The sequence below is a fragment of the Ranitomeya imitator genome, chromosome 9 (genome assembly GCF_032444005.1).
Source record: "Ranitomeya imitator isolate aRanImi1 chromosome 9, aRanImi1.pri, whole genome shotgun sequence".
In the NCBI taxonomy this organism is placed as follows: Eukaryota; Metazoa; Chordata; class Amphibia; order Anura; family Dendrobatidae; genus Ranitomeya; species Ranitomeya imitator.
In genome coordinates this window covers 53,947,900-53,963,628 of record NC_091290.1, presented here as the reverse complement: position 1 = coordinate 53,963,628, position 15,729 = coordinate 53,947,900, and the positions used below count along the sequence as shown (strand labels likewise).

At 44.7% G+C, this 15,729-nt stretch overlaps 1 protein-coding gene across 1 annotated transcript in view; it reads left to right on the top strand.

Moving 5' to 3' along the window:
- Positions 1 to 15,729, top strand: part of LOC138648615 (putative per-hexamer repeat protein 5) — a 65,919-nt gene that overhangs the window by 26,903 nt on the left and 23,287 nt on the right. Inside the window, exon 2 of the mRNA XM_069738403.1 lies at positions 2,939 to 3,817. Coding sequence (XP_069594504.1) covers positions 2,939 to 3,817 — 879 coding nt within the window. The remainder of the gene's footprint in view (positions 1 to 2,938; positions 3,818 to 15,729) is intronic.

Below are 15,729 nucleotides of genomic sequence, written 5' to 3'. Positions count from 1 at the left end.
AGACTAAATAATCCTAATTTCGCTAATCTATCTGGGTATTGTAGATCTCCCATCCCCTTTATTAATTTTGTTGCCCTCCTTTGTACTTTCTCTAGTTCCATTATATCCTTCCTGAGCACCGGTGCCCAAAACTGGACACAGTACTCCATGTGCGGTCTAAATAGGGATTTGTACAGAGGCAGTATAATGCTCTCATCATGTGTATCCAGACCTCTTTTAATGCACGCCATTTATTTCCACGCCCTGCCCTGTGCCCAAACAGTAGCTTCCAAGCACATACAGGGTACAGCCTGCTCGGTAAAAAAAGTATAACACATTTCTGGGTGTACTTACTTTCTTTACCTCTTGTGGAAATGGAAACAAGGAGGCAAAAGCAACATGTTGGTTGAAAAAAATGAAACATTTAATATTGCTTTTCATTCCACATTGCATTACTTTCAATGAATAACCTGAACAGTTCACAGAAAGAAATTTAGAATACTTTGATTGGCGCACTTTGTAAAATGAGGTCTTATTTGAGGGTTTTCTATGGCTACGTTCACACTAGCGTTATGCTAGTGTGCGTCGGGTTAGCGTCGGGCGACGCAGCGGCGACGCACGCGTCATGCGCCCCTATATTTAACATGGGGGACGCATGCGTTTTTGTTTGTTGCGTTGTGCAAGTTGCATTTTTCTTGCGTCCGATTTTCGGCAAAAAACGACGCATGCGTCGCAAAACGCAGCATTTTTGCATGCGTTTTGCCGCGTTTTTGCGTGCGTTGTGCGTTGCGTCGCCGACGCAGCGGCGCACAACGCTAGTATGAACGTAGCCTAACATAGTCACTTCAAATGTGAACAAGCCCGTGAGAAAAAAGTTTTGTACATTTTGTTGAAAAAAAAAAATGAAACTTGGCACATGAAGTGACTCATATCAAATTTGTAAAATAGGGATAAACCATTATGTCCATTAACCCCTTGCTGTCTTGGCTAGTTTCCATTTTTGTTTTTTCCTCTTCTTTTGCCAAGAGCCTTAAGTTTTTTTTTTATCTCTTCATATATGCAGCTATATGAAGGCTTGTTCTTGCAGGATGAGTTGTATTTGTGATTGACACCATTCATCTTATCATGTAATGCACTGGAAAGCGGAGAGAAAATTCCAAGTGTGACAAAATTGAGAAAAAAAGCAGTATTCCACGTTTGTTGTTGGGTTTTCCTAGTATTTCTATGTACCATGTTTACTATATAGTAAAACGGACCTGGCAGTATGATGTTACTGTGTAACCATTAGCGTCATTTGCATTAGAATGTGATAACATTGTGTTTGTACAAGAGGGCGGAGCTATTATCATTCACTGACCCCTCCCCCAAATGTAGTGTCACCGTCCTATATAAAGAGGCCTCTTCCATCTGCTCCTCACTTCTTACCTGTAGTCATACAGCAGCAGGACCACAATGCAGGCCACTTACCTTCTCCTCCTCTGCTGCGTGACCCGCATATTGTCCGCTCCTGGTAAGTCCAGCTCCATTATGTGTATATATCCTCTTGTCTTACAGCTTCTTAGTAGATGTAATATTTATACCATAGTATTATATGCTCTAGTGGTGTAATCCTGTAAGAACAGAAATCCAGCATTAATTATACAACCCTATACACAATGTTCCATTATATGTATGTATTGCCAGACTTCTTATGGTGCATTCTGTGCAGATAAAATAGCATTGTTCTCGGCAGCACAAGTCTAATTTCAAAGTATGATGTGCTGCCAAGAATGATGATTTTTGGCTTTGAGCGCAACTTTGACTGTATTGTCTGAATGCAACAAAAAAATAATGGGCAAATGTAAGGTTGATCCAGGGGTGGCTGGAAAACAAAAGAGAACCAGGTAATTAATGTTTTTTATATGTGGTATCCTGGGACTCAGTGCTAATTTGTAATGGGATCCCAAACTATTAGGGTATGTGCAGACGATCAGTAAATGCTGCGGGTTGGACGCTGTGTATTTATGCAGCACCCAACCCGCAGCATCCAGTTGTTACAGTATAATCAATGGGATTTCAAGAAATCCCATGTCCACTATGCATCCAAAGACGCCCGTAGTTCATCCGTGGAGACAGATATGCGGTGCATCTTTCCAATGTGTTGGACGCGGTGAATCCGCACAGTTCAGTGATCACATGCGGATTAACCTGGGTTCAATAACTGGCAGTGCTTTGGATGCAGCGAACATGCACTGCTTCCAAAGCACTGGTAGTTCATCTGCACATACCTTTATGAGTGATACAAAGGGGCCGATTCATTAAAAGACTGATGTGGTCAATGAAGCGTTTGCTGGAGTACAATGTGCAAAATTCGTTAAGAGGCGCACATCACTTAAATGGTAACGTGTCTCTCCTCCGGTGTTCTCCTTCTTGCGTCTTATTAGAAATGCTCCTGGCACTTCTGGCGTAAAATCACCAATACTTTTAGTTGGCCAGCCCTACTTATACCATGTCCTGCAGCGAATCCTCCCAAGCGCTTGCTATTTTTGCGGAGACTGGTGGCGTGGAAACATCCTTAGTATTGGTCTCTTTACAAAAGAAAAATGTCAGAAAATTGTGCCCTAAGAGTATGTAGCTATGAAAACTAAATCTTAGCTATATCTGTGACTATATACTACCTATGAGGAGTCAAAAGGAACAGAATGGCTGGCTTCTTGTGTGTCTACCATGTTGACACATGCAATACTGTGATACAATTGCTTGAATTAGTGACATTTTCGCAAACTAATACATTCAATCTCTTTCAATTTTCTGTTTTATAATCTATCATTTTTAATTGAAGAAGCCCGACACATTGTATTCCTTAACACACACACAAGTGCTTTGAAAACTAATCTGCCTGTCATTTTTATGGAATTTTTTTCTGTTGTTTAGTGACTAAGTTATGCAATTGATGGCTACTAACTACTGATCTTTTTAGTTTTTGAAGGATCTGGATTAGGTTCTGGCCAGGAATTTGGAATTGCCATTGCTCAAGATGAAGGATCTGGCATTGTAATCACTCCACCAGAAGGATCTGGTACAGTAATCGGTCAAGATGAAGGATCTGGCATAGTCATCACTCCTGAAGAAGGATCTGGCACAATCATAGCTCAAGATGAAGGATCTGGCATTGTCATCACTCCAGAAGAAGGATCTGGTGCAGTCATCGCTCAGGATGAAGGATCTGGCATCATCATCACTCCAGAAGAAGGATCTGGTGCAGTAATTGCTCAAGATGAAGGATCTGGTGTTGTAGTCACTCCAGAAGAAGGATCTGGTGCAATAATCGGTCAAGATAAAGGATCTGGCATTGTAATTACTCCAGAAGAAGGATCTGGTGCAGTCATAGCTCAAGATGAAGGATCTGGCATAGCCATCACTCCAGAAGAAGGATCTGGTGCAGTCATAGCTCAAGATGAAGGATCTGGCATCATCATCACTCCAGAAGAAGGATCTGGTGCAGTCATCGCTCAGGATGAAGGATCTGGCATCATCATCACTCCAGAAGAAGGATCTGGTGCAATAATTGGTCAAGATGAAGGATCTGGTATTGTCATCACTCCAGAAGAAGGATCTGGTGCAATAATTGGTCAAGATGAAGGATCTGGCATTGTAATCACTCCAGAAGAAGGATCTGGTGCAGTAATCGCTCAAGATGAAGGCTCTGGCATTGTTATTACTCCAGAAGAAGGATCTGGTGCAATAATTGGTCAAGATGAAGGATCTGGCATTGTAATCACCCCAGAAGAAGGATCTGGTGCAATAATTGGTCAAGATGAAGGATCTGGCATTGCTATCAATCCAGAAGAAGGATCAGGCATTGGTTCTTTCTCTAAAAAATGAAATGGTTTAAAATGTAAAAAAAATGTCATAAAATCTGATTACATCCAGGACTTATGGAGAAGCCACATCTAATGTTTTTTCATGTGATTTCTGCTTTTGAGTTTTGTTCCTCTACCTCATTTTTAACATTTTAATTGATCCAATTAACAATGTATTTATGTATTTGTCATGTGCCCTGCTTCCAGTCAACAGTTGAATGAGATTTACAGTTACTTGAATTTTTTTGTAATAAAATATATCTTTTATTATATATAGTCTTTTTTACATAACTTGTTTTAATATTATTACAAGAAAATTAACAAAAAAAATGTAGGGCCTGATTCATCACAACTGTAATGCCAGAAATCTGGCATAAAAAAAACATTTGAAAAGTCACAACATTTTTGCACAACTTAAAGGGAACCTGTCACCTGAATTTGGCGGGACTGGTTTTGGGTCATATGGGCGGAGTTTTCGGGTGTTTGATTCACCCTTTCCTTACCCGCTGGCTGCATGCTGGCTGCAATATTGGATTGAAGTTCATTCTCTGTCCTCCATAGTACACGCCTGAGCAAGGCAAGATTGAAAGAAGAAAACTCCGCCCATATGACCCAAAACCAGTCCCGCCAAATTCAGGTGACAGAGTCCCTTTAAGTTGTGAAAAAGTTTTGCTACTTTTGGCATTTTCATGCCAGTTTTGCACTAAGGGTGTGAGACTCAAATGTATGGGTCCTTTATTGTAATAAATATGGTACTTGTATAATTATTGTAATAATATTACATACTAGCTGAAGAGCTCGGCGTTGCCCGGGCATAGTAACTATTTGTGGTTAGTTATAGCACCTCACTTCTCTCATTTTCCCCCTCATTCCTCTCATTTCCCCCCTAACACCTGTCATTTTGACCTCACACCTGTCATTTTCCAATCACACCACTATTTTACCCTCACTTCTCTCATTTTGCATTCACACCTCTTCATTTTTACCTCACGCCTCTCATTTTCACCTCACCTGAACCAGATTATTCCAGAAAAATAGTTGCTGTGTGAAACTATAACCTGTCAAACATCCATTGATCTAGTCAATTTACCCTTCAGTTAGGAAGAAAAAAAAACAACACAATACTATCACCATAAGTGCCAGTATTCACAGAAGATCTGTACTTGGTATGCAGTGTCTGTGTAGAGGTAATACAGTGATCACCGATGACATTGTACACAGGACCTTAGTGTATAGTGTCAGTGTATAGGTAACACTGACTCACCAGTGACGTCTCTAGGTGAAGTCCTTCATCTTTCATCCAGCACAGACCGCCATCACTTCATCCAGCCAGGACTCGTCTCTGCAGGAAATAACACAGTTATCTCGAGCTCCGCTTGCAGAACACATTACTTAATTTTTCCTAACTTCTACATTACACCACATGAAGAAAACGAGACAACATAGTGTCACTCTACACAGTAACAGGACCGACCTTCCATTTAAAACATTGTCCTCAAAAAGTAAAATAAATACATCACTGCAGTAATAATCCCTTAATTAGCCCCTATGGTAATAATAATATCCCCCATCCTGGCCCCGTGTATCTCATTCCTGGCTCCAGCCATATGTTCTCCCATCCTGCCCTCATGAGTATCCTTTCTGCCCCATATGATCTCCCCATCCTTCCCCATCAGTCTCCATCATATCCATCCCGCCCCATGATCCTGCACGATCTGTCTCCAATCCTGCCCCATGTCTTTCATTCTGCTCCATGTCTCCAATCATGCCCCGTATCTACATTCTGCCCATGTCTCCAATCCTGACCCATCTGTCTCCAGTCCTGCCCCGAGTGTGTCCAGCATCTCTGCCCCAGTGTGTCCAGCATCCTGCCCCAGTGTGTCCAGCATATTGCCCCCAGTGTGTCCAGCAATCTGCCCCAGTGTCTCCAGCATATTGCCCCCAGTGTGTCCAGCAATCTGCCCCAGTGTCTCCATCATATCACCCCCAGTGTGTCCAGCATATTTCCCCCAGTTTGTCCAGCATCCTGCCCCAGTGTCTCCAGCATATTGCCCCCAGTGTGTCCAGCATATTTCCCCCAGTTTGTCCAGCATCCTGCCCCAGTGTCTCCAGCATATTGCCCCCCAGTGTGTCCAGCATATTGCCCCCAGTGTGTCCAGCATATTGCCCCCAGTGTGTCCAGCGTATTGCCCCCAGTGTGTCCAGCATCTCTGCCTCCAGTGTGTCCAGCACACTGGCCCAGGCCCCCCGGATTGCTGTTCGCAGTAAAAAAAAAGTTCTCCTCACCTGTCCGCGCTCCTTCGGCGAAGCTCTCTCCTTGCAGCTGAAGCGCACGCACTCGCCGGCGACTGACACTGACATCAGACGCCGGCGACGTGCGCGCTGCGGCTGATGTCAGCTGCCAGCCTCCAATTGGCTGGCGGCCGTTAAATATTGACATGCGGGAGCGAGCCCTCACATCAATAGCGTTTAACTGCCGCAAGCGTCGGTAGGAGCCCGGTGAGCAGATGAGACGGGGCCCGATGCGAGCCCCCTCTGCCCACCGGGCCCATACGCCAGTCAGGGCAGTAATGCCCTGATGGCGGCGGTCAATCTGAGAAGTTGCCCAGGGCCCCCCCACACCACTGGGCCCTGGGCTACCGCCCAGATTGACCCTATTATAATCCGCCCCTGTAATATAGCGTATACCTATATGTCTTCTACTCCTGTTTACAGTATATACCTGTATCTCATCTCCTCCTGTATTATACCTCGTTCACACGTTATTTGGTCAGTATTTTTACCTCAGTATTTGTAAGCTAAAACTTGGAGTAAAACAATCAGAGGAAAAGTTTATTAGAAACACGTCACCACTTCTGTATTTTTCTCCCACTCGTGGTTTTGACTTATAAATACTGAGGTAAAATACTGACCAAATACTGAACGTGTGAATGTGGCCTTATACACAGCCTCTACCTGCAGTGCCTCACTCTCCTCTATACACAGCCACATACTGCTCAGCACCGCACTGCTCTCATTTTCCCCCTCACTTCTCTCACTTTCCCCCTGACATCTCTATCCATTAGGCTCCTCCCTTTCCCTTGACATAATACCTCACAGGAGCACCTCCATTCTAGACATGACAGAGCTAGATGTGGTCTATGCCTGCTATGTGTAGTGGGCGTGGCTCTTTACATACACACACACATGCATACATTCAACTTTATATGTACTGTATATATCTATAATGTAACGGTAGGAGCGTCACTGTGTCCGAAGCCTTTATAGACTGCGCAAGTGTGACGCTCCTAGCCTTAGATTATAGACACAGTGTCCGTATTCAAGATAAAATGGCGCCGGAAAGCACAGACTGTGCTGGTGCTGAAATCTGTGTCACAATCCCACCCATATCACTTAGTTTCCACCCCCACAGTGTCCCCACGCCCCCTGATTCCGGCCCATAAATGTCCCCCTGCTCCCGGATTCGGGGGGCATGGGGACATGGTGGACACGATCCTGCATTCATGATGTTGCAGCAGGTCATGCCACAGCAATTACCTATGCCCCCTGATTCCGGCGCATGAATGTCCCCCTGCTCCCGGAAGCGGTGCCTGCGCAGTTCACGCTTTCTGGCGCCATTTTCTTGAATATATACTACAGTGTGTCTTCAAGAAAATGGTGCCGGAAAGCGCGGACTGCGCATGCGCTGATTCCGGGAGCAGGGGGACATTTATGAGTAGGAATCAGGGGGCGTGGGGACATGGTGGACACAATCCCTCCCTCATGACGTTGTGGCAGTTCATGCCACAGCAATTACTTTCTTAGGCCCTCTGATTCCAGGGCATGAATGTCCCCCTGCCCCCGGAATCGGCGCTTGCACAGTCCGCGCTTTCTGGCACCATTTTCTTGGATACTGCAGTGTGTCTTCAAGAAAATGGCGCCGGAAAGCGCGGACTGCGCAGGCACCGATTCAGGGAGCAGGGGGACATTTATGGGCTGGAATGAGGGGCCGTGGGGACACGGTGGACACGATCCCGCCCTCATGACGTTACTTACATACATCTGAAGAGACACTGCTGCGCGGACTGCACAGGCGCCGATTACTGCGTCACAATCCTGCCCTCTCATGATGTTGTGGCATTTCCACCCACATTAATGATTTCGTTACAGATATCAGGACCATGTGTAAGAATATCTACACTATACAATACGTCAGCAAATCTACCAAGTAACTTTCTAAAGAATATATAACACACGTCTGTGGAGCAAGGCAGCCACTTTCGACTCAATACCGCCACAGTTTCTGTTGCCATCACTGATTAAAATGGGGCACAGGATGGGAGTAGCACATGACAGGATGGGGACCATATACCAATATAAATGCTCGCCACCCAGGCGTAGAACGGGTTCAATAGCTAGTATATATATATATATATATATATATATATATATATAATATATAGATATTATATATACTAGATGGTGTCCCGATTCTAACGCATCGGGTATTCTAGAATATGTATGTATGTATATGTACGTCGCTCTGTGAGTGGGGGTTAAATTCTGCGCCAATATCGCTGATTGGTCGCGCCCGGATGGCCGATCAGCGAAGCGGGGTTCAAATCTGGTGCCAATTCGCGGCCGGACTGCACCTGTCGCTGATTGGTCGCGGCCGGCAGGGCACGACCAATGATCGAAGCGGTGTTTAAAATACTGCATCAATATCATTGATTAGCAGCTCACGGCCGGCAGCGACCAATCACTGAAGCGGTGTTTAAATCCTATGCCAATATCACTGATTGGTCACGCACGGCTAGCCGCGACCAATCAGCGAAGTGTGATTTACATCCTGCATCAATTCGCGGCTGAACTGCCTATGTCGCTGATGGGTCGCAGGATGTTGGGGGTTCGGGGCGCTGGATGTCGGGGGTTCGGGGTGAAGGATATAGTACAGCCACGTAGTATATAACACAGCCATGTAGTATATAGCACAGCCACGTAGTATGTAGTATATAGCACAGCCACGTAGTATATAGCACAGCCATGTAGTATATAGCACAGCCACGTAGTATATAGCAGCCACGTAGTATATAGCACAGCCACATATTATATAGCACTGCCACGTAGTATATAGCACAGCCACGTAGTATATAACAGCCACATAATATATAGCAACCACATAGTATATAGCACAACCACGTAGTACATAGCACAGCCACGTAGTATATAGCACAGTCACGTAGTATATAACACAGCCCACGTACTATATAACACAGACAGCCACATAGTATATAGCAGAGCCACGTAGTATATAGCACAGCCACATAGTATATAGCACAGCCATGTAGTATATAGCACAGCCATGTAGTATGTAGCAGCCACATAGTATATAGCAGCCACGTGGTATATAGAAGTCACTTAATATATAGCAGCCACATAGTATATAGCAGACACGTAGTATATAACACAGCCCACGCAGTAAATAACACAGCTCATGCAGTATATAACACTGCCCACGTAGTATATATCAGTCACGCAGCCCACGCAGTAAATAACACAGCCCACACAGTATATAACACTGCCCACGTAGTATATATCAGTCACGCAGTATATAACACAGCCCATGTAGTATACAGCAGTGTGGGCACCATATCTCTGTTAAAAAAAAGAATTAAAATAAAAAATAGTTATATACTCACCTTCCGGCGTCCACCGATGCGCGCGAGCGGCGAGGCTGCCGCCAACTTCCGTTCCCTGTGATGCATTGCGAAATTACCCAGATGACTTAGCGGTCTCGCGAGACTGCTAAGTCATCTGGGTAAATTCAAAATGCATCTCTGGGAACGGAAGCTGGCGGCAGCCTCGCCGCTCGCGCGCATCTGTGGACGGCGGAAGGTGAGAATAGCACCATTTTTTTTTTTTTTTTTTACTTTTAACATTATATCTTTTTACTATTGAGGCTGCATCAATGGTAAAAAGTTTGTCACACAGTGTTAACAGCAGCGTTAAAAGACTGCGTTACACCGCGTTATGCCACAGTTTAATGCAGTCGGTTTAACGGACTGCTAAAACGCTATGTGGGCGGAGGGCACTGACTGGGGGGGAGTATGGAGGGGGCACTGACTGCAGGGGAGTAGGGAGTGGCCATTTCGTGGCCAGACTGTGCCCGTCGCTGATTGGTTGCGGCCGCTGGCCGCAACCAATCAGCGACTTTGGATTTCCGTGACAGACAGACAGACAAACAGACGGAAGTGCCCCTTAGACAATTATATATATAGACTAGATGGTAGCCCGATTCTAACGCATCGGGTATTCTAGAATATGTATATAGTTTATTTATGAAGATTTTAGAATTATACATTGAATACAAAGGATTAGGCCAACCGTGACCAATTAGTGAAGCGTGGTTCAAATCCCGCGCCAATTCGCGGCTGGACTGCACCTGTCGCTGATTGTTTGCGGCTGGCCACGTAGTGTATAGCACAGCTACGTAGTATGTAACAGCCCACGTAGTAAATAGCACAGCCATGAAGTACATAGCACAGCCACATAGTATATAGCACAGCCACGTAGTATATAGCACAACCATGTAGTATATAGCACAGCCCACGAAGTATATAACACAGCCCACGGAGTATAAAGCACAGCCATGTAGTATATAACACAGCCCACGGAGTATATAGCACAGTCCACGGAGTGTATAACAGCCCACATAGCATATAACACAGCTCATGTAGTATATAACAGCCCACACACGCAGTGTATAACACAGCCCACGTAGTGTATAACACAGCCCACGTAATGTATAACACAGCCCACGTAGTATATAACAGCCCACGTAGTGTATAACACAGCCCCATAGTATAGAGCACAGACCACGTAGTATATAGCACAGCCACGTAGTATATTGCACAGCCACGTAGTATATTGCCCAGTCACGTAGTATATTGCACAGCCACGTAGTATATTGCCCAGTCACGTACTATATTGCCCAGCTACGTAGTATATTGCCCAGTCACGTAGTATATTGCCCAGCCACGTAGTATATTGCACAGCCCATGTAGTATATTGCACAGCCCACGCAGTATATAGCACAGCCCAAGTAGTATGTAGCACAGCCCACGAAGTATATAACAGCCCACGTGCATAGGCAGCATCAATAGTAAAAAGTTGGTCACACAGGTTTAATAGCAGCGTTAACAGAGTGCGTTACACTGTGGCATAACGCGGTCCATTAATGCTGCCATTAACCCTGTGTGAGCGCTGACTGGAGGGGATTATGAAGCGGGCAGTGACTGCGGGGAGGAAGGAGTGGCCATTTTGCCGCCGGATTGTGCCTGTCGCTGATTGGTCGTGGCTGTTTTGCCGCGACCAATCAGCGACTTGGGATTTCCGTGACAGACAGACAGAAAGACAGACAGACAGAAAGACGGAAGTGACCCTTAGACGATTATATAGTAGATATATACAGGGTGGTCCAAAAGTAGGTGGACAGTATGTGTAATAGGGTTATGAAGGGGGAGATTTATCAACCATGATGTAAAGTGAAACTGACTAAGTTGCCCTTAGCAACCAATCAGATTCCATTTTCATTCTTCACAGACTCTTTGGAAAATGAAAGGTGGAATCTGATTGTTTGCTAAGGGCAACTGAGTCAGTTTCACAGATCCAGTTTTCTCCCCCAAATCTGTTTTTTTTTTTTTTTTTTCAGATAATTCAGATAACCCATAATGGCAAAAAATTTAAATACAGATAAAAAAAAATGGATTTTGAAAGAGTATTGGAAATCTCAAAATGCTGAAACAGTTAGAGCAAATTGAGTTGAAACATTTGGTACTCAAGCCCCAAAGACGCAAACCATTTACCGCATTCGTGACAAATTCGATGCCACTGGCTCAATCCTTAATGCTCCAAAAACTGGTCGACCCAAAACAGCCCGTACAGAAAATAAACAACTTGTTGCTGAAACATTTGTTCAGAGTCCAAAAAAGTCCACCAGAAGAGTCTATTTAGAATTGGGAATTTCACGAGCTTCCATCATGCGAATCCTGAAATCTATTGGGTGGAAAGCTTATCGTCCACGTCTAATTCATGGTTTATTGGAGGATGATCCAGACAGGCGGCTGCAACTTAGTGAGATTATGCTTAGCGAAATTGAAGAAAATCCAATAATTTTAGATAACATTATGTTATGACATTCTTTCAAATTATCTGGCCATATTTACAGACATAATTGTATTTACTGTTATAATGAGAACATGCATTTAACATTAGAGGAACGACTAAATGAGCCTGGTGTCAATGTTTGGGGTGGTATTTCAAGTTTTGGTGTTTTTGGACCTTTTTTTTTTTTTTGATGGAACAGTCACAGGAGATAAGTATCTAGAAATTCTAATGAATCAAGTTGTTCCCCAGTTACAGCAACAGCCTAATTCAAATGACCTTTATTTCCAACAAGATGGGGCCCCTCCACATTATTCAAGAGTAGTCTGCGAGTATCTTGATGAAACATTTCCTAATAAATGGATTGGCCGAAGATACCCACTTGATTGGCTGGCACCGTTCAACAGACTTGACCCCAATAGATTTTTTCTTTTGAGAAGTACTCAAGGACAAAGTTTATAGTCGAAAACCAAAAAGTGTCAGTGATTTGAAAAAGAGATGCATTTCAAGAAATTAATACCCAAAGAGACTTGTGCAAAAATGTTTGTAAGAGACAGACTTCAAAGCTATGTAAATTGTGCTGGAAAACAGTTTGGGCACCTGCGTTGATAAAATTTAAGGGCTTTTGTATCATTGTTCAGAATAAAATGTAATTGTCAATGTTATATAATTGTCAATGTTATGGGGAATATCTAGCACGTCCATCCAGTGTAAATAAAATATCCAAAATTTATTGAAGCATTTTAAAAAACAATATTAAAAAAGAGAGAGAGACTCTCTCTGCCTCAGCGCCATCCATTGCCCAGCCATGTATGTCACAGGTTAAAAAATAAAAAATAAACATACTCACCTTCCGATTCGAGGGCCCCTTGTAGTTCTGTCGCCTGTTTGCCAGCTTCCGGTCCCAGGGTGTGATGACGTCGCGGGCACATGACCGTGACGTCATGGAAGGTCCTTGTCACATACCATCTTTAGCACCGGAGGAGCGAGGCGCGGGAAAGGCGCCGGAGGGTGAGTATATGTTGATTTATTTATTTTTTTTTTTTAAATGGCCCACTGGGCGCGCGCATTCCACACCTGGCTCCAGGCCAGCGAGCCGGGCATGGAATGCGCGCGCCCAGTGGGCCACTTTTGGTAAGCAGAACCGGCGCTGCAGGATGAACCGAACGCCGGGTTAAGGGGCGCCCGATGCCGACGCTCATCAGACCCCAGAAAAGGTGTTGGTTGATATGGACAGCAGGACGGTGGCCATGGAAGTCGGAATCCGCTAAGGAGTGTGTAACAACTCACCTGCCGAATCAACTAGCCCTGAAAATGGATGGCGCTGAGGCAGAGAGAGTCTCTCTCTCTTTTTTAATATTGTTTTTTAAAATTCTTCAATAAATTTTGGATATTTTATTTACACTGGATGGACGTGCTGGATATTCCCCTTTCCTTTCTTCTACTTCAGCTGAAATCACCAGCAGGTACTGCACCCACCAGCTATATTCATTTGCAACGGTTTACAGATGCATGTCTCGGCGTGTCAAGCTCCTAACCTTCCCTCTCCCCCCTCCTCTTTTCTTGAATGTTCACATAACAATATCGTTAACGATATCGTTGCTTTTTGTGACGTAGCAACGATATCGTTAACTAAATCGTTATGCGTGACAGCAACCAACGATCAGGCCCCTGCTTGGAGATCGTTGGTCGCTGGGAATGATGAGGACCTTTTTTTTGGTCGCTGATCACCCGCTGTCATCGCTGGATCGGCGTGTGTGACGCCGATCCAGCGATGTGTTCACTGGTAACCAGGGTAAATAACGGGTTACTAAGAACAGGGCCGCGCTTAGTAACCCGATGTTTACCCTGGTTACCATTGTAAAAGTTAAAAAAAGCAAACAGTACATACTTACATTCCGGTGTCTGTCACGTCCCTCGCCTTCAGCTTCCCTGCACTGACTGTCAGCGCCGGCCGGCCGTAAAGCAGAGCACAGCGGTGACGTCACTACTGTGCTCTGCTTTACGGCCGGCCGGCGCTGACACAGTGCATATATAATTTTATATAGAAATCAAAATAAATATTTCTATTTTCTGTTCACCTACTTTTGGTCCACCCTGTATATATATATATATATATATATATATATATATATATATACTAGATGGTGGCCCGATTCTAACGCATCGGGTATTCTAGAATATGTATGTATGAGTATAGCAGCCACATAGTATATAGCACAGGCCACGTAATATATAGGAGCCATGTAGTATATAGCAGCCACTCAGTTTATAACACAGCCACGTAGTATATAACACAGCCCACGTAATGTATAACACGGGCCACGCAGTATATAACACAGGCCACACAGTACATAACACAGCCCACCCAGTATATAACACAGCCCACGCAGTATATAACACAGCCCATGGAGTATATAACACAGCCCATGCAGTATACAACACAGCCCACGCAGTATATAACACAGCCCACACAGTATATACGCAGTATATAACACAGCCAATGCAGTATATAACACAGGCCACGTAGTATATAGCAGTGTGGGCACCATATCCCTGTTAAAAAAATAATTAAACTAAAAAATTGAGGCTGGTGGCCCAAAAGTGGCATGTATGGTAGAGTAGGACCCATCAGAGGGAGATCACCTTGCCGTGGTTGATGGGCACACATGAATTGGCCAATTTATGCGCTAAGAATCTTCATTTTATCTATAACTGTAAGTTTTATGAAAATAATTTTTTTGAAAAAAAATTTATGAAATTTTTTTTTTGAGAAGTATGATTCATATTGAACATTTGTCTGTGTTTTCACATGGACTAGATTCATGTACATGTGCTGCTGTGTTCTTTTCTATCTAAAATAAAAAATAGTTATATACTCACCCTCCGGCTTCCAGCAAAGCTGTCCCTATGCGCTCGCTGCTGCCGCCAGCTTCCTTTCCCAGAGATGCATTGCGAATTTACCCAGATGACTTAGCGGTCTCGCGAGGTGAGAATAGCAGGTTTTTTGTTTTTTTATTATTTTTAACATTAGATCTTTTTACTATTCATGCTGCATAGGCAGCATGAAGAGTAAAAAGTTGGGCACACAGGGATAATAGCAGCGTTAGCGGAGTGCGTTACACCGCGGCATAATGCGGTCCGTTAACCCTACCATTAACCCTGTTTGAGCGCTGACTGGAGGGGAGTATGGAGCGGGCGCCGGGCACTTACTGGACGGAAGTAGGGAGGGACTAATTCTCGACCGGACTGTGCCCGTCGCTGGCGGCCGCAACCAATCAGCGACGCAGGGTTTCCGTTACAGACAGACAAACAGACGGAAGTACCCCTTAGACAATTATATATATAGATATATACTGTACTGTATATCTACTATATAATTGTCTAAGGGTCACTTCCGTCTTTCTGTCCTTCTGTCTTTCTGTCTGTCACGGATATTCATTGGTCGCGGCCTCTGTCTGTCATGGAAACCAAGTCGCTGATTGGTCTCGCCAGCTACCTGTCATGGTTGCCGCGACCAATCAGCGACGGCCACAGTCCGATTAGTCCCTCCCCTACTCCCCTGCAGTCACAGTGCCCGCTCCATACTCCCCGTAGTCAGAGTCCCCGGCGCCCGCTCCATACTCCCCGCAGTCAGTGTCCCCGGCGCTCGCTCCATACTCCCCGCAGTCAGCGCCTGCTCCATACTCCCCTCCGGTCACCGCTCACACAGGGTTAATTCCAGCGGTAATGGACCGCGTTATGCCGCGGGTAACGCACTCCGTAA